Source organism: Centropristis striata, chromosome 5 (assembly GCF_030273125.1).
Source record: "Centropristis striata isolate RG_2023a ecotype Rhode Island chromosome 5, C.striata_1.0, whole genome shotgun sequence".
Classification (NCBI taxonomy): domain Eukaryota; kingdom Metazoa; phylum Chordata; class Actinopteri; order Perciformes; family Serranidae; genus Centropristis; species Centropristis striata.
This window is the reverse complement of record NC_081521.1, coordinates 25,036,544-25,059,937: the sequence shown is the minus strand read 5'-3', so window position 1 is coordinate 25,059,937 and position 23,394 is coordinate 25,036,544. Positions and strand designations below refer to the sequence as shown.

Below are 23,394 nucleotides of genomic sequence, written 5' to 3'. Positions count from 1 at the left end.
ACAGTCTCGAAATTGCATAAATTATATATCACTGGAAACCTGAGACTCATGTAGATTCAATGAACCCAATTTTATAGTGTGACATATGTAGTGTGACAATGTCCATGGGAGTCATTGCAGTGAGAGTATTTTTTTTTTTAAATACTTGATCACACTATATAAAATTATGTGTTGTGACCTCTAGGATAATCATAGCCTCATTAAATTTTACAACCACAAACTAGAGACCATGGGCATTTAGAAGAGGTATGGCTTTCCTATATTGACAATAGGAAGGTAGAAGGTGTTGTTTCCAGAAAAGAAGTGCTAGCCATCCAATCAGTGTCTTCTCTAAACCACTTCATAAATACTGGAATTTAACCCTGTGATGCGTGCGGTCACATCGATGCCGTGCAATTAAGATATTCTTTTTGTGATTTCTATTTGAATAATTTAATAAACCTGCATGCTAAAAGAGTGAAATCAAATTTTACAAAAATGTATGTATTCAAACTAGCCAACAGCACAAATAGGCTTTTGACGGCTGTTAAATAAGAATAAATATGGCATGATGTAAGCCTACACTCTAGCCTAGTTTTAGTTACTAGTTAAGGGCCACTGACATCCTGCTTTGATCTACACAGGCTCACTGCACTCCTGGTGTAAGTAGATAGGCAAACAAGCACTCCACGAGCAGGGGGAGGACATTGCTCTCTGCTGCTGTTGTATTTCTTATGTCACACAAAGTAGTGAGAGTTAAGAATCTTGTGTTTTGAATGTTATAATCATACTGTCAGTTTTCCGTTGGGCCTACCGGTAAACAATAAACATATAGTTTTCGGTTTATAAAATGTCTATGCAGCAATCTCAGACTTGCTGCAGAGATCGCTAAGACAGCTGGGCTACCAATAAGGAGCACAATGGATGAAGTATGGCTGCGGGTAACCACCTATAAATGTATTATGGACCGCAACATCAAGATTTTCATAGGATATGGTTCAATAGCAGTATTCCCAATAGTGCCCTGAAGCTAATGAGATTCTACATCCTATAACAGCTGATGATCCCAGTAGGAATAAATGTGGAGGACAGTGCATTTATGTGAAAAACATTTCTGACCTGGTGGTTTTCAAGAGGTGATGAGGAGTTCAGTATTGCAGAAGTTTGAGCTGTGAATACGATTGTACAGATTTTTATTAATTACTAGAGAATTTATCTATATGTGAACAGTGTGGATGATCCAATACTTGCAAGGCCAGAACATAATGCATTAAGAAAATATAACTCCAAATCATACAACTTTGTGTGTAATTTGTTTACTAGTTTAGCACAATATTTTGGCTAAATAATTCTATAAAAAAACCATGACACTTACTGTCCAGTTTGTAATTCAAGAAAACGTTTGAAATTTTGTGAGAAACGCTTATTTGCTTTGTAGCTGTGAGTTAGTTGAGAAAATTGATACCACTCTCCTTGAGATGACGTCACTTAACTTATATGCGCAAGAAAAATACGAATGAGCATTTTATCAAAAGTAGTAAAGATTTATTTCTTTAATGAGACCTGCACAGTTGACCTTCATATATGACTTATCACAGTAAATGTTACAATCAGAGGCAGGCAGCTCTTGTTTATAAGTGCATTTTCTTTAGCTAACTTCAAGGCTTATGAACAAGCAAAACATTAGTTAACAACAAGTGGAAGAAAAATTGGCAGAAGGCCTGAGGAACATAATATATTTTATATACATTGAAACATTCATACTTGAAGCTGCTACTGGCTAATTGTTTTTGTATAACTCTGAATGAGACCTTGGAAGTACTCCTGTGTGTTTTTGTGGGGTTCAAAAATTATGATGTAGCATTTTGGGATAAAATACCATAGAAGAAAGGAGTAGAGGCTGGAGAGTACAGCCAGGGCATTTAGTGTTTGGATGTACTTCCCATGGTAAAGTACATATTCAGTGGCAAAGATGATCCAGGTGAAGATCAGCAGGAGCAGGCAGAAAGTTATTGCTTTGGCCTCATTGTAATTTTTTGGGAGGTCTTTTCCCATATAGGAGAAAATAAAGCAAAGGGAGCAAAAGAATAAAAGTAAAACTCCAGGACCAGAGAATACTTTGAGATCAATGGCACAGCCAAGTATGATTTTATCTGGGTACCAAAACGTGTCATTGTAAGGCTTGGGAGGGGCACAAATATAGCCAATAAGAAGTAAGAGTGCCTGAGTAGCAAATGCCACAGTGATGACCAGCCATTGTCCATGATATTTCACCCACCAACTGTGAAGCTTAGGGAACTTGGCAGCCATTTTAAAAATACAAACAATTTGAAAAGAGCGCACAACAAAACATGCTAGACAAACAGTGTAGAACAGGAGAAATGGTAAGAACCTTAAGATACAAAAGGAAATTGTTGGCTTCCCAAAGTGAAAGAATACACTGAGACTACATAAACTGAGGCAGCCTAAAATTAAGAAGCACATTGGTCCCCCAGCAGATCTGACAACAGGTGTGTTGTAGTTGATGGCAAAGAGAGCAGACATGGCTAGTGTGAGGCTGACCAAGACCAAAGCTCCAACCATGATGACTATAGCGCCACCGTCTGTGAATGGGATGTACTCCACCACCCGCAGATTGCAAGATGTACTTCCTTCTGTGGACCATTCTGTCTGTTTGCAGGCGATGCACATAGAGGGATCTTCTGTTTTAAACAAGAGGACAGACCACCAAAGTTTAGGACAACTGAAAATATAAGACAGTTGAAGAGGCAGTGTTACATGTCCTTTCTTTTAAGCCTCAAGATGGACAGATTGTCAATTAATTAGTATCTGAAAATTTCTCTGTGCTCCACAAAAGTCATTTTTTCACAGTAATACAAAACCTAATTCAATTTCAAAAGACAGTCTTTCATGATAAAATGAAATAATCAATGCAATTCATCTTTACTGTTTAGGCTTAGGGTTAGTTGTTATTTTATTGGTCAGAGGACTTTAAATCGAAGCTTATATAGATATAGATATGAACAGTCTGAACTTAACTCCATCAAGGCCATTGATTTTACTCATTATTTCCCTCTCATTTATAACAATTTACCTGTGGAGTTGATATAGGTTCCATTTGGACAGATATTACAATTGAAGCAGCATTTGTGAATTCCATCTTGCTTTTTAGCATATCCTACAGGACATTCATTGGAACACAATGAAGTCGGCACCTGTACAAGACAATAAATTAGCAACAAATAAAAACTTAAAGAGCTGCAAAAGGAATACTGTAAAATGTGGAGGAAAACAAGAGGAAAATGACAGTGACTAAAATTACTAAAACTCAAAAAAATGTAAACAATATTTGTAAAATGTTAACATCCTGGTAGGCACTGAGTAATATGTTAAAGTCATTGGCTAAATTTTCAATTTCAATAACCACCATCAGTTTGTTTTCTTGATGTGTTCACTCTAATTATTATCAAAACAAATATGCTATTCATACACATACAATGGAAGGTATACCCTTTTAAGGCTTGATAATGCATTACACCATACATATTTTGAAAAAGTACTTACTTCTCCATTAGTGTACCACTGAATTTTGGTGTTATTGATGTAAAAATTGACTGATGGGTTCAATTTATAAAAGCCAATCTCCTCTGCATCACCACTGTGGTTCCAGGAAACTATAGAATAGGATCCGTAGTTGAGGTCACCATTCTCATTGAACTGAATACTCTGGTTTAAAAGTGTAAAGTTTGACTTCTTCAGCTCTGCTAGAACCTGGTATGGGTACACAAAGTTCAGATCACTATTACTTCTTAATTATACTTTGAGCATGTAAAGTTTCATATGATAACCATGATATGTAATGACAAAACTTATTACATCTAAATACTTACCATATATGGGTACATTGTAATATTTCCATTACATTTATCAACTCCACATTCCAAGGCATTGTGTAAGGCATGAGCGATGGCATATACAGCAGAATAAACAGGAAAAGAGTAAGATGAGTCCACAGCAAGGATTTCTTCTGCACTCAGGCTGCTGCAGTTGCAAACCTGATTACAAAACTCCTGCTGTCCTGTGTTTTCACAGTGAGTCTGGCTTTTGAAAGAATAGATAAAATCACTGAAACCAGGTATTTCCAGAACTGGCTGAGATACTCCAAGTACAGTTCCAATATTTTTAATGACTTCTTCTTTGTTGAACCTGTTACTTAAAGACCAGGTGTCCCCTGCTATCCACACCTTGTTCGTGACATTTAGTCTTACTGCTGCCTCAATGAGTGCTTCAGCCATTATTTTTGGAGCAAAAACAATAACAACATGTATCTTCAGTGACTCCATGTTTTTGAACATTAGTGAGTCATCTGTAGTGCCGAGATGTTTCGTGTATGCTAGGCAGATCTCAGTATCCTCGATTCTTTTTATGAACAAATCTAGGCCATCTTTTCCAAAAGCATCATCACTGTTTAGAAAAGCAACCCAGCGCCATTTGAAGTGCAGTATGATTTTAACAATCGCTTCTATGACGTCTTTATTGGAATGCACTGTTCTTAGAAATGAGGGATATTTTGCTTTCTCTGCAAAGGCGGAGGAAGCAGCTCCATAACTGACCTGACAAAAGAGTAATTAGTAAATTGTTACCACAAATAAAACAATACATTTTCAAGTCTTAAATGTTAAGTTAAAAACTGTTAATACCTTATGTTAAATGACTGCAGAAAAATGTTAAAACACAATAATTGTCAAACTTACCATAGGAATGAGATCCGTCATGAACAGTGGGGCTAAAGTCAGGGTGTCAGTGCTTGAAAAAGGTCCGACCACTGCCATGATTTTGGACACTTTAGACAGATTCTTGTTCGGTTCATCCCAAGGTTGGATCACATTATTGACTGAGATGAGTTCTAAAACATCTGGGAAATTGTGTGTTTCTGAGCAGTGGTCAAATATGTTATAGCCAAGAGAAACATTTGGCAGCAGGATGGTAGAGTTATTGATTTCCTCTACAGAGAATCTCATCAATTGAAACCTCCGATAACTTGACAGAATGAAGGTTTGACTGTGAACAGAATGGACAGTAGTCTTTAAACATCGCAGATATGGACGTTACAAAAGGGGTTTTCATGGAACAAGGGCTGAGGTCATATGGTATACGAGCAATGATATACAGCAACTTTGATAAGTTAGTATTCACTTAGATTGTGTTAGTTGGGATATGTGAAACTAGTTACAGCTATTGACCATTTCAGATAAAGCTGTTCAATGTTCAAAATGGGTAAAAAAAAAAAAAGCTTTTGGTCATTAGTACAACTTGAGAAGTTTTGTACACGGATTTGTTATGAAACTCACCTGGAGCAGTCGATGGCTTCTGGTCTGTCAAATGTTTGATGAAAAGTTTCCATGTCATGATGAATATCAAAAAGTCCTCCCAACAAATAATCTCCTTCCAGCTGAAACTCTGAGGCTTGGACGGTGAATTGAGCCGAGACATGCAGAAATGCTCCCAGTAGACACATAGTAGCAATAAAATGTTTCATTTTTGTAATTATCTTTTATCATTCTGATTTGAACTCTACCTCTGCCTTTAATAAGCAATGGGAGTGTGAAACCTCTTGTGCTCATTTACTTGACAGCAGGTGTCATAAATACCTGTAAATGGTTGAAGGACAATACACAAATCAGTATGCAAAAAAGCTTTTAAGCTGTACAGCCTCTGTGATGTCTACAAAGTGTAATAATATTATGAACAAACACATTTAATACCTCTATCTATTAATAAATCTGGTAATCCTGGATAACTCTTCCTTTAGCCAAGACAAAAAGTGCACTTTAAGTAGTTTGTGATCCATTTAGAACTTTCTGTATTTCAGCTGCTGCAGTGTATCACAGACATATTGGGGAGAACTTGTAGCATGGGGCAATTGTAACACACTCATGTACTCCAATCACAAATGCACACGCACACACACACACACACACACACACATTAAATTTGGTGTGTTTTTAAAGTATTCATTATTTATCAACAGTATACAGAACATGACACATTATTTCATCACTCGTCGTCTTCTGAACGGGAGGTTGATGGTTCAATCCCTGACCATGGCAGCCTACATGTCAAAGTATCCTTGAGCAAGATACTGAACCCCAAATTGCTCCCAATGCTGCGTTCATCTGTGTATGAATAAATTCCCAATGGTGGCAGGTGGCACCAGTGTGCCCTGGTAGCCTCTGCCACCAGTATGAATGTGTGTTAACGGGTGAATGAGCAGAGTGTAGTGTAAAGCGCTTTGGATAAAAGCGCTATATAAGTGCACCCCACCCCACCCCACCCCACCCACATCAAAATATATTTTAATTAATTAATTTTCCTCTGTTTTTGATTGGTATATTGTTCTACCTCTGTCTCTACATACTAATATTGTGTTTTATCCATAGACTGTGTAAATAATGGACGTAGTGACCATGACGTCACCAATTGGTTTTTGGACTGCCCGTTGGAAGCATTGAGTTCAGCGTTACACTCGTCGCCCTCTTGCATCATCATCTTGTTTCCGATATGGGGAATAGACCATATTTAGACTGTGGAGGAGCGAGAGGGATCTGACGACACTGACTAGACGCCTCTCTAAAACAGCAACCTGACGATGATGTTAGCATTAAGTGGAGCTTTAACTGGGATGTTCATTTTGGCTAGCAAAAAAACAAAAACAAAATGTATGTTACTTACCTCAGAAAAATGAACAGCGACTCCTTGGAGTGTCTGTTATTCCAACCAAACGCTGAACAAGACATTTTTTACTGAACAAAATGTTTATTAAGTGAAAATACAGTGTGAAAGAGTCAAAGTTATGAGACCAAAGAGGTAAACGTCCTTTTTTATATCTATATAACGTTATATATAACTTTATTGACACATTGCCGTGGATAAGCATTGCTCTGCTTCTCTCCTGATGATGGCTCACCTTGTTAGCCACCTGTCAATCAAAGGTAGCAACGCCCCAAATCATATGTTTCTTTATCTTCTATTTTCTTCTAAATGGAGCCATTATTTGAACTCATAAAATCAAATTGTCTTGAATAAGATTTTTTACTAGTGGTTGAGACCATAGTGTTGTCCTAAAAAAAATTCTGAGGGAATAAGTCAAGTGAGAAGTTTTCTCATTTTGCGTTTTAAATTAATGGACAGAAATGTTTTTGCAGCCACACTTAGCACCCCCTGCTGGAATTTTCAGTATAATGCAGCGTAAGGCACTTCCTGGTTTGCCTCCTTGCTCAGACTTGGAGGTTGCCACCTGGTTTTATCACCAGTTCTCCTGAACCATGACTCAACACTTTCAGGCAATTGACTAGATTTCCATCCGTTTTTCTCTGTTTTTGATTGGTACATTGTTCCAAGGTGTTTTGGGCCCTCTCTACATACTACTATTGTGTTTTATCACTACTGATTGGTACATTGCTCTTGAGCTGTTTTGGAGACCTCTGTCTCTACATGCTACTGTTGTATTTTTCACCAGTTCTTCTCAACCATGACTTTTAGACAACTGCTTCATTTATATCAGTTTCTCTCCATTTCTGACTGATGTATTGCTCTTAAGCTGTTTTCAGGACCTCCATCTCTACATACTATACTATACTATATACTATACTATACTATACTATACTATACTATATACTTTACTTTTTTCTATCTCTCTCTCCCTCTGAACCCTCCCCCTCTATCCTTCCTCCCTCTCCCTCTCACATTCTATCCGCTGTATTTCTTGTTAATCTGTTCTTTACAAACAACATTGAATGCACATTTGTCCATCATGTGATGGTGATCCCTCCTTTGTTGCTCTCCCTGAGGTTTCTTCTTTTTCCCCCTGTTAAAGGCTTGTTGTTTTTTTTAAAGTAGTTTTTCCTTGTTGGCCGTGAAGGTCAAAGGACACCCTGTACAGTCTGTAAAGCCCTTTGAGGCAAATTTGTGATTTTGGGCAATATGAATCACATTGAATTGAAAAAGTCAACAGCATCCTCACCTCTCTCACAATTGTAAGGCTTATACACTCACAACACAAAAAAGGGGCTCATTGGGCAGGTGGCATAAGTGTGGATGGGTAAAACTAACATACACAGGAGACCGATGTTTGTGTCCTGCATTAAAAAAAGTAAACTATATTATTTAAATTAATGTCACTTAACTTTTGTGCTTCAAGTTTTTACGACACCATCGTAACTGCTTCACTTCCTGTAGTTTTGTCATAACTTCCAGCATTTACGTGCATTTATTTTAATTTGTAACAATCTTTTACAACACCTTACCATATACTTTTTTGCCCGAACCTGAGCAAAGTAGTTTTGAGCTCTTGTGGGTTGTATTTTGGGCATTTATATATTGAAGCTGAATGAACTCAAATGTTTTTGAAGTGCACAGGTGAAACATCTGGATATAACAACCAAAGATTTGTTCTTCAAAATCAGGCAAGGTTTAACACAAACTTTAGCTAACACAGTCAAATATTGTCTTGATCATTTTGCAAACAATTTCTGCATACAACTGCAAAGTTGAAATATGTTTATATTGAATACAAGTTGAGTTATAGAGATTATCCATGGATGACAGGGATGAAGTAAAAAAATAGAGAATGGGTGAGGTTGTAAGTTCACATGGGGTCACAAGCAAATACACAAATTAATTAATTCAACCAAGTATCTTGGGTTTATGCTAAAATGCTACATCCTCTTACAAATGAGCTCTGCATGACTTGAATGTGACCACATAGGTCATTTGAAAATGATATCATTTGCAATCACTCTGTGGATGACAATGATAGATGTGCAGGGCATGAGCTGGACTCTCACCACAGTTTGAATACAGGCAGCCTCCTGATGAAATGGCAGAACTCTTCGTTCTGCTTGGTAGAAAAGGATGGGCCTAATCTGGTGATGTTGTGGTTAACAAAAAACATAAATTTAAGCTTTAATGGAGGCCACGTGAGCTGGACTTTACATGAGGTTTTGGTGCCTGACAGCCATGGCTGTGAAATGACTTACTTGACTTAAGCCCTTTGCTCCTCTTGGGTGCATAGGGCGCTAACGAATATCCTCCATTTCACTCTGTTTAGGGCTTTTCACTCAAGCTCTCCCCAGTTGAGCCCACTCCCTGCCATTTCTGCCTCCACACTTCTTCTTCAGCTGTTCCTGGGGCGACCTCTTTTCCTTTTCCCTTGTGGGTTCCATTTCAGGGCTTGTTGGGTAATGTTTGTGGCAGGCTTTCTGAGGGTGTGGCCAATCCAACTCCACTTTCTCTTCTGGATTTGTAAGTCTATGGGGTCTTGGCTTGTTCTTTTCCATAGGTCCAGATTGTTGACTTTGTCTTTCCACCAGATGTTTAGTATCCTTTTGAGGCAGGTGTTGATGAATGTTTGCAGCCTGTGTGTTGTGTGTTTTGTTGTTCTCAATGTTTCGGATCCATACAGCATCACTTGTTTCACATTGGAATTGAAGATGCGTATCTTGGTGTTAGGGGAGATGTTTTTTGAGCTCCAGACCTTTCTGAGCCTGTTAATTGAGCATGTTGGCTGTGAAATTTTAACTTTATTTGCAAGAAGTCATCTTCTAATTGACAGTGTGACCAGTATTGCAACCAAATAAATGAGGACTTAATGCTCAATAGCTTCACTTATGACAATTATTGGATATTTGAATTTAAATTTCCCCTAATGCTTAATTGATAATTATGTTCTGTCTCAGTCAGACTGATTAAATTCAGTAAGATTATCCATTCCAACATGCCAATAATATCTAACTTCTATGAACTAATAACATATTTAATCTCTGCTTAATCTCTGCTGCAAAAGGCACAGACATCTGTTTGAATAGAGCTATTAAAAAGCCTTAGCCCTCACAAACACACCAAAACACATTCACACCTTTATCAGTTTTTTGGCATAAAGCAGATTGTCATAACAGTTGTATCACTGTGCAATAACTAAATAAGTCTTTACAGGACTGATACAATTGGAACTTTTTTTATGATGGGTAATATATTATAGTATTTTGTGTATTAGTTAGTAGAAAAATTGGGAAAATGTGGTAGAATTCGGGTACAGTTTTTTATTCTTAGTGGGGAAATCCATTTCAAGGGTATAGAAAATATCAAAAAGTCACAGAAAATTGAAGTGAGATATTAAACTAAAAATGTTCACATTCTATTTACAAAAATGTGCTCATAAAGTGATAGAAACAGATACAATTGTAGCATACAGAAGGGCTAGGTAGCCTTTATAAGTCAACACAGTTGTGCACACAAACTCTACAAAATCTTAAAGTGTGTTTATCTGTCTGCACTCTTATGCTGATCATAAGCAAAAGCTTATCTTACACAAGTATTCAAGGTGTGCATGTGGTCAAACCTGTAGACAGCGTCACAGTGAAGTGGCGCCTTCATGTGGTGACATCAGTGAATTGTTGAACAGAGCGGAAATCACACACATTCCATTTCATGGTTTTACTAAATCACTCTTGCTGTTATATAATAACTACATGTAAATAATTAACGGAATTAATAAAATATTAACTGTATGTGGACAATCACTGAACATGCTGACTGTACTAAAAACTTAAATCCATGTGTCAATAACATTGTCTAGCAAGGCCAGGAAGACCAAGCATGACATGGTGATACAATTGGTTTAATAATTTGGACAGAAACCATTCCAGTTAATATTTGACCCTTCTTTAATAAGACCTGCATAATTAACATTTCACTAAACAAGACTAAGTGTCTTAATGACAGCAGCTCTGTTAGAATGTACTTTAACTTTCTAATTAAATCTTCCCTAGATGTATTAGACAGCATCCCAAATAGTAATAATTTTCAATTGACATGTTAGTATGGACTGGTACTCCTGTCAGTTTGTACAACCCTGATTCCAAAAAAATGGGACACAACGCCACTACTGTAAATGGTAGGAGAAAGGAAGCCAGCCACATACGGACTGACATGATTTGACATGAATTTCCAATGTCCATAATTTAAAATAGTCTGTGCTTCAGAAACAACCTGTATTATTAACATTAACATGATACATGATATATATATATATATATATATATATATATATATATATATATATATATATATATATATATATATATATATATATATATATAATTCTAGGTCCTTGGAAAGTTATTGAAAAATAAAATCCTCTGTAAGGTTTTGGATAATATGGATAATATTTAGAATGTGTAAAATAGGCATATTAAAAATAATATAATAATCCCTATACTGTAGTATAGTATTAGTTTTAGACTATATAAAATAGCTAGCAACAGCTTTGACCGAGATCACATACGCGACGGATTCAACACGGGAGACACAACTGTGGCCGCCGTCGTTAACTGTGCACAACATCAGCAGCTGATCATAAACAAAGCATCATGGCTAATTATAATAATAAACATAGTGATCATGAATTAACCAACATAGCTAACTGTACACAGTGTCCAGTGCTTGTTGTAAACAAACAGAGATCGCTAAGTGAGCAGCAGCAGCACATACACACTGTACAGCTACAGAGCTAACTGTTAGCCTGTTAACTATTAACGGCCCGTGGCTCTCTCAGGAAACTGAGAGAAGCTGTGAAGGTCCTCTCAGCAGTCAGAATATATAAAAGGTTTACTTGAAATAATAAGGAAAATAAAAACGTAATGAAAAGTTGTGTAGATGCTTGATTATTTTAGAGAGTAAAGACAAACTTTGCAAAAATAAAATAAAATTGAAAGTACAAAAAAATGCAATAGCTACAATAGAACAGCTGTTTAAAATCCTCCTGTAAAACAGTTTTGGTTGAGCATTTAAATGTGATGGCTGCATTTGGTGCTGAATTCTTATGCATTAGTATTTCTTAAGCAGGTGTCAAGTAACCTGGAACATGTTTTTACTTTAATCCATGTGAATGTGTGTTGTCGTGGCAATTTTAACAACTGCACTAAAATGGGTGAGCTGGCCAAACACAAAGCACTCAATACTCTGTTCAGCAAGTTTTATTAGCACATTTGTATGTGGTCCGAATGGCTATTTTACAGTACAACAAAATCCCGTACACCGCTCGACTTATGACTGTTGCAGATTTCATCATTGGCTTTTCAGCAAAACTCAATGCGGCCCTATCTTCCTGCCCTATACATCACATCAGGACAGAGCCCCCTGATCTACATGTTCCCCTCAATCATGGTGTTATCAAAGTTAAGTTCACAGAGTGAGTTCCCACAATGCCTGAGTATCAAGTAGGTCGCCGCCTACTTCATGTCCCACCATGCAGGAAACACCAAATTTCCTTCTCAGTGTGAATAAGAATTCAAGTTGCAATTAAAACATAGCTGATGTATCAAAATTTGTCTGTGGTTTGATTTAGAGGCACCGACTACAGTGGTCCAACTGAAATGCATTAATTTTTTGGTCTTAAATTCATTGAAAGGTTATGGAAAACCATTGCTAAAAAAGTGTACGAAGCCTGTATATAACATATCAATATTTCATTACATATATATCATGGTTATCGTCAATATCAACACACTCAGATCACTGATTGATGAAGTTAAACACATTACAAAATCAGCATATTATATACAGAATATACCTTCTTGTCTCTTCTTCTCATATCCCCAATCTATCCCACCATCTAGCCCCTCCCTAGCATGCTATCACTAACCACAGCTGACTAAGTAATAACAGCAGCAGTAATACACTAAGGTGCATAACAAGAAGAAAATAAATTAAAGAAAAACACACACAAAGGAGTCGAATCATATATACAGCTAAACTTGATTCACACATTCTTGCAAAATTGCACTATGTGTCATTCTAATAAGTTATTCCAGCAACAGTAGTGAACTAAGATATAATTGGGGCCCATGCTTTTATGATTTAATCTTTTGTAGCTGGGGAAGGCGGTTTAGTTTCTTTCCAGTTAAACAGGATAAGATGACGAGCTAGCAGCCAAGTGCAGGCAACTACATTATTACATGATCATGTAGCATTCTCTGATGTTACACTAAACATAGTGGTAAGAGGATCTGTTAATGTGTTATAGGCTTCACTCAAAGATTTAAAAATTGGCCCATAGTATACATGCAGACAAGGGTACAACCATTCATGTAGCCGGTGGTGACTTACTATAATCACAGGTGGGGACCATATTTGGACAAATTCTAGGCAATTTCACTTTTTTAAAGTGGATACAATGTACAATCTGCTTCAAGGAGATGAAGCATGTCAATTGTTGAAGTTAATAACAGTAGTTTGTTGAAACTAAGGTTTTTCTTTTGACCAGGTACTTGAAAGTGCCAAACTCATTTCATTGAAGTATTCCAAAGACCTGAAGCACATCACTTAATTTGTTTACAGTAAGACATATTAACTTGAAGCTGCTACTGGCTGGTTGCTTTGCTATAACCCTGAATGAGACCTTGGAAGTACTCCTGTGTGTTTTTGTGGGGTTGAAAAATGATGATGTAGCATTTTGGGAGGAAATAAAACAACAGAAAGCAATAGAGACTTAAGAGTACAGCCAGGGTGTTTAGTATCTGGATGTACCTGCCACGGTAAAGCACATACACAGTGGCAAAGACGATCCAGGTGAGGATCAGCAGGAGCAGGCAGAAGGTTATTGCTTTGGCCTCATTGTAATTTTTTGGGAGGTCTTTTCCCATGTAGGAGGAAATAAAGCAAAGGCAGCACAAAGATAAAAGTAAAACCACAGGACCAGAGAATGCCGTGAGATTAATGTCACAATCAAGTATGATTCTATCTGGGTACCAACGTGAGCTATTGTAAGGCTTGGGAGGGGCATAAGAATAGCCAATAAGAAGTAAGAGTATCTGAGTGACAAATGCCACAATGATGACCAGCCATTGTACATGATATTTCACCCACCAACTGTGAAGCTTATGGAATTTGGCAGCTATTCTGAATATGTGAACAATTTGAAAAGAGCGCACAACAAAACATGCTAGACAAACAGTGTAGAACAGGGAAAATGGTAAGACCCTTAAGATACAAAAGGAAATTGTTGGCTTCCCAAAGTAAAAGAATACACTGAGACTACATAAACTGAGGCAGCCTAAAATTAAGAAGCACATTGGTCCCCCAGCAGATTTGACAACAGGTGTGTTGTAGTTGATGGCAAAGAGAGCAGACATGGCTAGTGTGAGGCAGACCAAGACCAAAGCTCCAACCATGATGACTATAGCGCCACCGTCTGTGAATGGGATGTACTCCACCACCCGCAGATTGCAGGATGTACTTCCTCCTGCAGACCATTCTGACTCATTACACTTGGCGCACTTGTACGGATCATCTGTTTTACAAAAGAACCAGTTGTCAATAAAGTCCTCAGCAGTGTTAGACGTTCTGGTGATTCCCTGTTCTCAGACACTGAGCTTTTCTATCATGTCAAATTTGTTTAGCAGATTACTCTGAAACACCCTGAAGGTCTGTAACATTACTAATAAATTATGCTCCTGTGCAATCTTAACAGTGGAGGCCTCTGTATATGACTGATTCAGAATCAGTAGTGCACTATAATTGTGATATTGAACGAACAGCATCCAATCCTGTTTCATAAATATGACTTAAAACCATATTAATTTAAATCTTAATATATCCAGAGTGCTTATTCTGTTCGATAGCTATCATTTAATGTATGAAATTATGCAATTCCCTTAGCAAGTGAACATTGTCTTATAAACTTCAATATTACATACCTGTATTGTTGACATAAGTTCCGTTAGGACAGATTATACAGTTGAAGCAGCATTTATGGATTCCATCTTGCTTTTTTGCATGTCCTACAGGACATTCTTCAGAACACAGTGCAGTAGGCGCCTGTACCAGACAATTATTAAGCAGAAAAGTAAATGCAAGTGCAGGAAAGAGACTGTAAGGGACAGGGTCAAATGATGGAGAAAACTTCTAAACAGGGTTTGTAATAAACATTGAGTATGCACACGCACACAAGCACTCACACCTCTGAATACTTGGGAAAACTAAAGCAAAGTATGTTTTTATCATCATATTATGTAAAAACTCTTGGTATATAAAAAAACGACTCACTTCTCCCTTTGTGTGCCACTGAATTTTGTTGTTGTCGATGAAGAAATGAACAGGTAACGATCGATAAAAATGATAAAAGCCAATCTCCTCCGCATCACCACTGTGGTTCCAGAAAACTATAGAATAGGATCCATAGTTGGGGTCACCATTCTTATCAAACCGAATACTCTGGTTTAAAAGTGTAAAGTTTGACGTCTTCAGTTCTGCCAGAACCTGGTGTGGGTAAATAAATGAATAAATAAACAAATGGCAACGTTAACAAGGCAATGAGATAGCAAGCTGGTCCATGCGCCAGATCCACCAACTTTATACCGAGGGCAGAAATAGGTCAAACTTTAGCACACTGTGCTGGTAGTTCATAGTAAATTAAATGACAGCAATGCTTCAAATTCACAGTGTGGAAGCCCTGAGAAGCTAGATCTATTTTCTAAGTCTGATCTAAATGCTCTAAATTGGTCTGTCTCCTGTCCTCAAGGCAAACAATTGTCAGGATAATTTAATCTCTAAATCCCATCTGTGAAACATGAGGTAAAAAAGTTATGCTGGTTGGGTTTGTATTTTCATAAGTTTTCATTTCCCCATGTACTTTAAACACAAGGTACATAATTGTGTGTGAGCAAGTTATGTCCCCAGTTACAGTATAGACAGTTATGGAACTATCTGCTAAATCATGTCTAAAAGCTGTCTTCTCAGGTATGGGTCCCAAGTACTAAAATCTTTTTAAATAGGGATCCACAGCCTATTATATATCAATTTGTGGGTCCTTGACATGAAAAGGTTTGAGTTGTATAAGTGCTAATGGATTAATTGTTAATTGAAAGACGGATTCAGAATCCTACTCGATATTATAAATATGACTAATAAACCATATTCATGTATTAGATGGTGAGAATAAATGAAATGATGATTAAATAATTTTTATACTTACCATCTCTGGGTACACTGTTCTAGTTCCATCACATCTGCCAGATCCGCATTGCAAGGCATTGTGTAAGGCATGAGCGATGGCATACACAGCAGAATAAACAGGAAAATTAAAAGATGGGTCCGCAGCAATTATATCTTCTGCACTCAGGCCGCTGCAGTTGCAAACCTGATTACATAACTCCTGCTGTCCTGTATTTTCACAGTGAGTCTGGCTTTTGGAAGAATAAACAAATTCATTGAAATTAGGTATTGTCATCGCTGGCTCAGAAACCCCAAGTATCGTTCCAACATTTTTTATTCCCTTCTTCTTGGGGAGCCTTTTGTTTAAGGACCATGCATCCCCTGCTATCCACACTTTGTTGGTGACATTTAGTTGTATTGCTGACTCAATGAGAGCTTCAGCTGTCCATTCAGGGGCAAAAACAATAATGATACCTATCTTATGTGCCTCTATCTGTTTGAATACTTGGGAGTACTCTGTATATTGATTGAGGCTTTTTGTGTACGCCAGGCAGATCTCAGTGTCCTTAATCCTCTTTATGAATAAATCCTGGCCATCTATGCCATAGTCATCATCAATATTAAGGAAAGCAACCCAGCGCCAGTTGAAGTGCTGCAAAATGTTAAAAATCACTTCTATAACATCCTTATTTGGATGCACTGTTCTGAGGAAAGAGGGAAAGTTCCGTTTCCTCGAAAAGACAGAACTAGCAGCTCCGTAACTGACCTGTTGAAAGAGTAATAGACACAGTTGTGGAAGTTATAAGCTGTTTTAGTTGTTTTTTAAGGCAAAAACTGTTCTCTTAAAGTGTCTGAGAAACTTACCATAGGAATGAGATTCATAACCAAGAGGGGGGCTACAGTTAATGCCATAGGGCTTGTATAAGTGCCAACCACTGCCATCACTTTGGACAGATTCTTTTGGGGTTCACTCCAAGGTTGGATCAAGCCATCGACTGAGATGAGGCTGAAGGTGTTTGGGAAACTGTGTGTATCTGAGCAGTGGTCAAATATCTCATAGCCGAGAGAAACATTTGGCAGGAGATTGGTCGAGTTATTGATTTCCTCTACAGAGAATCTCATCACCTGAAACCTCCGATAACTGGAAAGAATGAAGGGTTTACTGTGGACAGAGGAAGGACAGTGAGGCAGTCAGGATTAGTTTTACTGTTCAAGTATTGTGGTTTGTGATGTCTTTGTAGACATGGATATCAAAAGAGGACTGACTTCAATAATGTGGACTTGATGTCATTCAAGTTTGATAACATAGCAATTACTTGAAATTTGAGGGGAATTTGCCTCTAGCTGTATCCATTTACCTGAAGCTTGAAGCAGAACTCTTTAATTTATAATCTTTCATCTTTTACACAAGACTTTCTTCATAATTTACAATTTCAATTCAATCAGATTAACTTTAAGACTCACCTGGAGCAGTCGATGGCTTCTGGTCTCTCGTGGTCAACAGGGGTGCTATCATGATGGATATCAAAAAGTCCTCCTAACAAATAATCTCCTTCCAGATGAAACTCTGAGGCCGGGGCAGTGCATTGAGCCAAGACATGCAGAAATGCTCCCAGGACACACAAAGAAAGCAGAAAATGTTTCATTCTCATTGTTCAATCTCATGTGAAATCTATCATGACCAGTCTCTGTTTTAATTAAACACTGGTGATGGCTACATTGTGTACACGAGATGTTAAAAGAAGATAGTACTGATACACAAATCAGTATGCAAAAATCATCAACAGCTGTTCCAGGATCCAGGTGATGTACACACATTGAGTTTATCTTTAATCATGAGAAACAGGTTTGATCTTCCATCATGAATAAATGCACATACCTTGTTTCAGCCAAATAAACTAGTTTTAAAGGTAGAATTTGTGACATGAAGTAGAAAAATGATGTATATTTATGTTGAACATTAAGGGGAGACAGCTGCAGTGTCAATGTATGCAGTGCTTGTATACGTCAGTCAATGTAAACTCTTTACCTAGATCTGCCTCTTAATGGTGATGCAGAAGAGCATGATGAAGTATGTTACAAGTAAACGGCTGAACAACATCCTTAACTCACCCCCACATTTACTGAATAAGTCATGTATGTCTATGCACTAATATGTATTCAATTTTGGGATCAATATGGATAGAGTAATGTGGTGAGTGGTAATACATTTGACAACTCTTTTCAATATGAGCAAAAGGTTGTTGGCTACACTTAATATATTCATGTATTCTCATATATCTTATTTTCTCTAGTTTAGTTATTGCAATGAGCCTGGAAAAAAACAATGAATATACTATTCAGTTAATATCAGATACCATTTCCCAATTTTAAAACAACACAGCTGGGGTTTTTTGACCATGAAAAGGGGAACCACAGATGTTTTCTTGTACTATCTAAATGGCTGCTGCATGACTGATTCTAAACCTCTTTCCCCTCTTCCTGCTTTTGTAAACAAGACAGTGAGTTTGCATAACCGTATGCCGGTCATACAAAAGTGCTATATGGCTATAGCACCACCGTCTGTGAATAGGATGTACTCCACCACCCGCAGATTGCAGGATGTACTGCTGTTTGTTTTCTTGATGTGTTCACTCTTATTAGGGCCACGGGGCAATCGCACCAAGCACTATTGTTATACTATGGATTTTTTCTTCTTCTTCCTCCGGACGCAATTTCATCCCGCTACTAGTCAAATTATACATCAAAATGTGCAGTTAGATTGGGATCGGTGTGTGCTATTACTTTTCTCTACGGAATACGAATTTTTCGCTACGTAATAAATTTTGCATTGAAGTGGATGGGACGGCCGAAAAAAAAAGAGCGAAAAAAGAACAATAATTGGAGATTTTTAAACGTCTACTTCTCCGGCATAATTTCACCTAGAGACCCCATTTAAACTTTAAACAGTAGACACAAGTCTTGTGTATTAATCCACGTTTCGATAGGTCATATAGTTTTTTATCAATCCCTGTTCAATGACCATGATCATTTTAGGAGAAATTCTGAGATTAGAATGGGTGTGTATTGCATGGGATGTTCGTGGTAAAGCTGTCAGAGTTATAGTTTGGGGCAAAGGACGCACAGATGCGCCACCAACACGCACCAACACCCTCGCAGGAATATTTCTGAAAAAGGGAGATGTAACAGTTTTTTTAGATCGCTCTAACAAAGCTATTTTTTTCATTTTTCTTTAAAAAAAAAATCATGTAGACGTTCAGGAAGAACTCAGGACGCTCAAAGTGAAGTCGGTTCAAGGATAGGTATTATGGTATTGCCAAAAATGCTTTCTGTTCGAGGCCAGAAATTCCAGTCTGTCCACCTCTGGCTGCTGTCACTGATTTTCGTTACACCACAAATGCGCGCGTAAGCACGCACACTCCTCCAGATACACATGTTTCTCTCTCTCTCTCACACACACACACACACACACACACACACACACACATTTTGAGGTTAAAGGGCATAGGTTGCTGAATAAATAAATGCTTGAAAATGAATGATTGTTGTAGGTGTGCTCCTTGTATATTATAGTAGTATTATAACATTACTAGTATTAGTTGTTTGAAATCTCTGAAGAATCTCATCACAGTGTACACACACCAGCAGTAGCCCCCGTGGCCCTTTCAGAAATTCCCCAGAGGAAATTTTCTAGTCGTTATTATCAAACCAAATATGTTATTCACAAACATACAATGAAAGGTATACCCTTTTCAGGCTTGATACTGCATTACACAATACTAGTTTGAAAAAATACTAACTTCTCCATTAGTGTATCACTAGGGGTGTGCCATATCGTATTGTTCACGATTTTACCGGTATATTTTTTTATGGGTAAAGAAAATGCATATCATGATATTGGCAACATTCCTACTTTGTGACGTAGTGGCATAAGGGTTTTCCCTCAATTACCTAGACTGTGGCGGCCCGCCAGAGTCTCATGCAGGGCTGCCCCTGACCAAAATGGGGCCCTAAGGGGGTGCTTAAAGGCACCAATTTCTACTACATTTTAGATTTATGATTGATTTTTATTTTGTTGAACATTTTTTATTTATTCATATAGACTAAAAAAATCATATTTTCTATATATTTTTCAGTATATTGTAAAATCTTTTAGGGCCATATCGCCCACCCCTATGTACCACTGAAATTTGGTGTTATTGATGTAAAAATTGACTGATGGGAGAAGTTTATAAGCTCCTCTGCATCACCACTGTGGTTCCAGAAAACTATAGAATAGGATCCGTAGTTGAGGTCACCGTTCTCTCTTCTCTCTTCTTCTTGAACTGAATACTCTGGTTTAAAAATGTAAAGTTTGACTACTTCAGCTCTGCTAGAACCTGGTAGGGGTACATGAAGTTCAGATCACTATTACTTCTTAATTATACTTTGAGGATGCAAAGTTTTATATGATAACCATGATATGTAATGACAAAACATATTATATTTGTATACTTACCGTATATGTGTACATTCTAATATTTCCATTACATTTATCAACTCCCGATGCAAATCATTGTGTAAGGCATTAGCGATAGCATATACTTAAGCAATAGCTCAAGACAGGCCGTGGTATGTTGGGATTATACCAAAGCTAAGGTGCGTTGTTGGGCCTGAAGCGAAGCGGTCAATGTCATGATGAATATCAAAAAGTCCTCCCAACAAATAATCTCCTTCCAACTGAAACTCTGAGGCTTGGACGGTGAATTGACCCAAGACATGCAGAAATGCTCCCAATAGACACATAGTAGCAAGAAAATGTTTAATTTTACCTTTTACCAATTAGATCGCTACCTCTGCCTTTAATAAGCAATGGGAGTGACAAACCTCTTGTGTTCATTTCACTGTACTTGACAGCAGGTGTCATAAATACCTGTGAATGGTTGAAGGACAATACACAAATCAAACACACATTAAATTTGGTGTCTTTTTAAAGTATTCAATATTTATCAACAGTATAACAAAACATGACACACAACTTTCATCACTCAATCACATCAAAAGATATTTTAATTCTCGCTGTATCAACATATTTGCTAAACAATACACTTGTACATTTTTAGGATATGTACCGGTATGTGCAAATTGAAGTAATATGCATATGTTCTGTATTTTTCATCTCTGTGGGATAAAAATTGTAAAAACCAATAAAACATATTTACAAAAAAAAAAAAAGATATTTTAATTAATTAATTTTCCTCTGTTTTTTAATGGTACATTGTTCTAAGGTGTTTTGGGACCTCTCTAAATACTACTATTGTATCACATTGAATTGAATGTGACATTAAGGAAGCAAATGTCAACAGCATCCTCACCTCCCTCACAATTGTAAGGCTAGTATACTCATCACAAAAAAGGTACTTCTTGGGCAGGTGGCATAAGGGTCAGACTAACACACTGCTTACACACAGGAGACCGATGTTTGTGTCCTGCGTGAAAAAAAAGGAAACTATATACTTCTGTGCTTCACGTCTTTATGACACCAACATAACTGCTTCACTTCCTGTAGTTATGTCATTCACATAACTACCTCACTTCCAGCATTTAGGTGCAGTTATTTCAATTTGTAACTATCTTTTACAATACCTTACTTTTTTGCCCAAACCTTAGCAAAGTAGTTTTGTTGCCAAAACCTTACAGAACTGCAACCAATTCACAACAAGGACTTTTGAGCTCTTGTGGGTTGTATTTTGGGCATTTATATATTGAAGCCGCATGAACTCAAATTTTTTTGAAGGTGAAACACCTGGACATAACAACCAAAGATTTGTTCTCCAAAATCAGGCAAGGTTTAACACAAACTTTAGCCAACACAGTCAAATATTGTCTTGATCATTTTGCAAACAATTAATAGCATCACTGCATACAACTGCAAAGTTGAAATATTTTTACATTGAATACAAGTTGAGTTATAGAGATTATCCATGGATGACAGGGATGAAGTAAAAATAGAGAATGGGTGAGGATGTAAGATCACATGGGGTCACAAGCAAATACACACAAATGAATTATTCAACCAAGTATCTTGGGTTTATGCTTAAATGCTACATCCTCTTACAAATGAGCTCTGCATAATTTGAATGTGACCACATGGGTCATTTGAAAAGGATATAATTTGCAATCACTCTGTGGATGACAATGATAGATGTGCAGGCCATGAGCTGGACTCTCACCACAGTTTGAATACAGGCAGCCTCCTGATGAAATGGCGGAACTCTTCGTTCTGCTTGGTAGAAAAGGATGGGCCTAATCTGGTGATGTTGTGGTTAACAAAAACCATAAATTTAAGCTTTAATGGAGGCCACGTGAGCTGGACTTTACATGAGGTTTTGGTGCCTGACAGTCATGGCTGTTCAATTTTTTAACTTTATTTCCAAGAGGTCATCTGCTGATCAACAGTGTGACCAGTGCTTCAACCAAATAAATGTGGTCTTATGATCAATAGCTTTGCTTATGACAATCATTGTATATTTGAACTTTAATACCCCTTAACCCTTAATTATTATCTTCTTTCACTCTGCCAGACTGATTAAAGAAAAAAAAAATCAGTAAGATGATCCATTCAAACATGCCAATAATATCTAAATGATGCTATGAACTGATAACTTATTTAATCTCTGCTTGATTGTAGTGCTCATAATCTACAATATTGTGTGCTGAAATTGGTCCCAAGAAGAGATGAAACGAACAGGGAAGAGGAATACACACACACACACACACACACACACACACTCGATAAGATAGATAAAAATCGATTGATCGATAGATAAAATGGTAGAATACAGAAGGGCTGGGTAGCCATTATAAGTCAACAAAGTTGTGCACACAAACTCCACAAAATCTTAATGTGTGTCAATGTATCTCCACCCTTATGCTGATCTAAATACAGAAGCTTATATTACACAAGTATATATTCAATAGGCACAATATATTGTGCCTATGGACAAACCTGTAGAAACAGATACAATTGTAGCATACAGAAGGGCTAGGTAGCCTTTATAAGTCAACACAGTTGTGCACACAAACTCTACAAAATCTTAAAGTGTGTTTATCTGTCTGCACTCTTATGCTGATCATAAGCAAAAGCTTATCTTACACAAGTATTCAAGGTGTGCATGTGGTCAAACCTGTAGACAGCGTCACAGTGAAGTGGCACCTTCATGTGGTGACGTTATTGTATAGCAACCTCAAAATTGTTGAGCAGAGCGGAAATCACACACATTCCATTTCATGGTTTTATTAAATCACTCTTCCTTTTATATAATAACTACATGTAAATAATTAACGGAATTAATAAAATATTAACTGTATGTGGACAATCACTGAACATGCTGACTGTACTAAAAACTTAAATCCATGTGTCAATAACATTGTCTAGCAAGG

The 23,394-nt window shown here is 37.3% G+C and overlaps 1 protein-coding gene across 1 annotated transcript; it reads right to left on the bottom strand.

Annotated features, from left to right (window-relative positions):
* Positions 1-1,752: 1,752 nt before the first annotated feature.
* LOC131971939 (taste receptor type 1 member 1-like) lies at positions 1,753-17,624 on the bottom strand. Its single transcript, XM_059333625.1, has 11 exons — positions 17,437-17,624; positions 16,837-17,134; positions 16,013-16,738; positions 15,085-15,297; positions 14,736-14,856; positions 5,331-5,439; positions 4,734-5,040; positions 3,870-4,592; positions 3,544-3,750; positions 3,074-3,194; positions 1,753-2,681 (listed from the first exon to the last, which is right to left on the bottom strand). Exons 1-11 carry the CDS (start codon positions 17,622-17,624, stop codon positions 1,753-1,755), a joined length of 3,942 nt encoding a protein of 1,313 aa, XP_059189608.1.
* Positions 17,625-23,394: the final 5,770 nt, after the last annotated feature.

Coding starts and splice junctions, on each gene's coding strand:
- LOC131971939 (XM_059333625.1), bottom strand. CDS start 17,624: ATGAGAATGAAACATTTTCTGCTTTCTTTGTGTGTCCTGGGAGCATTT. Junction 16,739..16,836: donor TTATGAATCTCATTCCTATG/GTAAGTTTCTCA, acceptor CTCTTTCAACAG/GTCAGTTACGGAGCTGCTAG. Junction 5,041..5,330: donor GAAGCCATCGACTGCTCCAG/GTGAGTTTCATA, acceptor TTCTGTTCACAG/TCAAACCTTCATTCTGTCAA.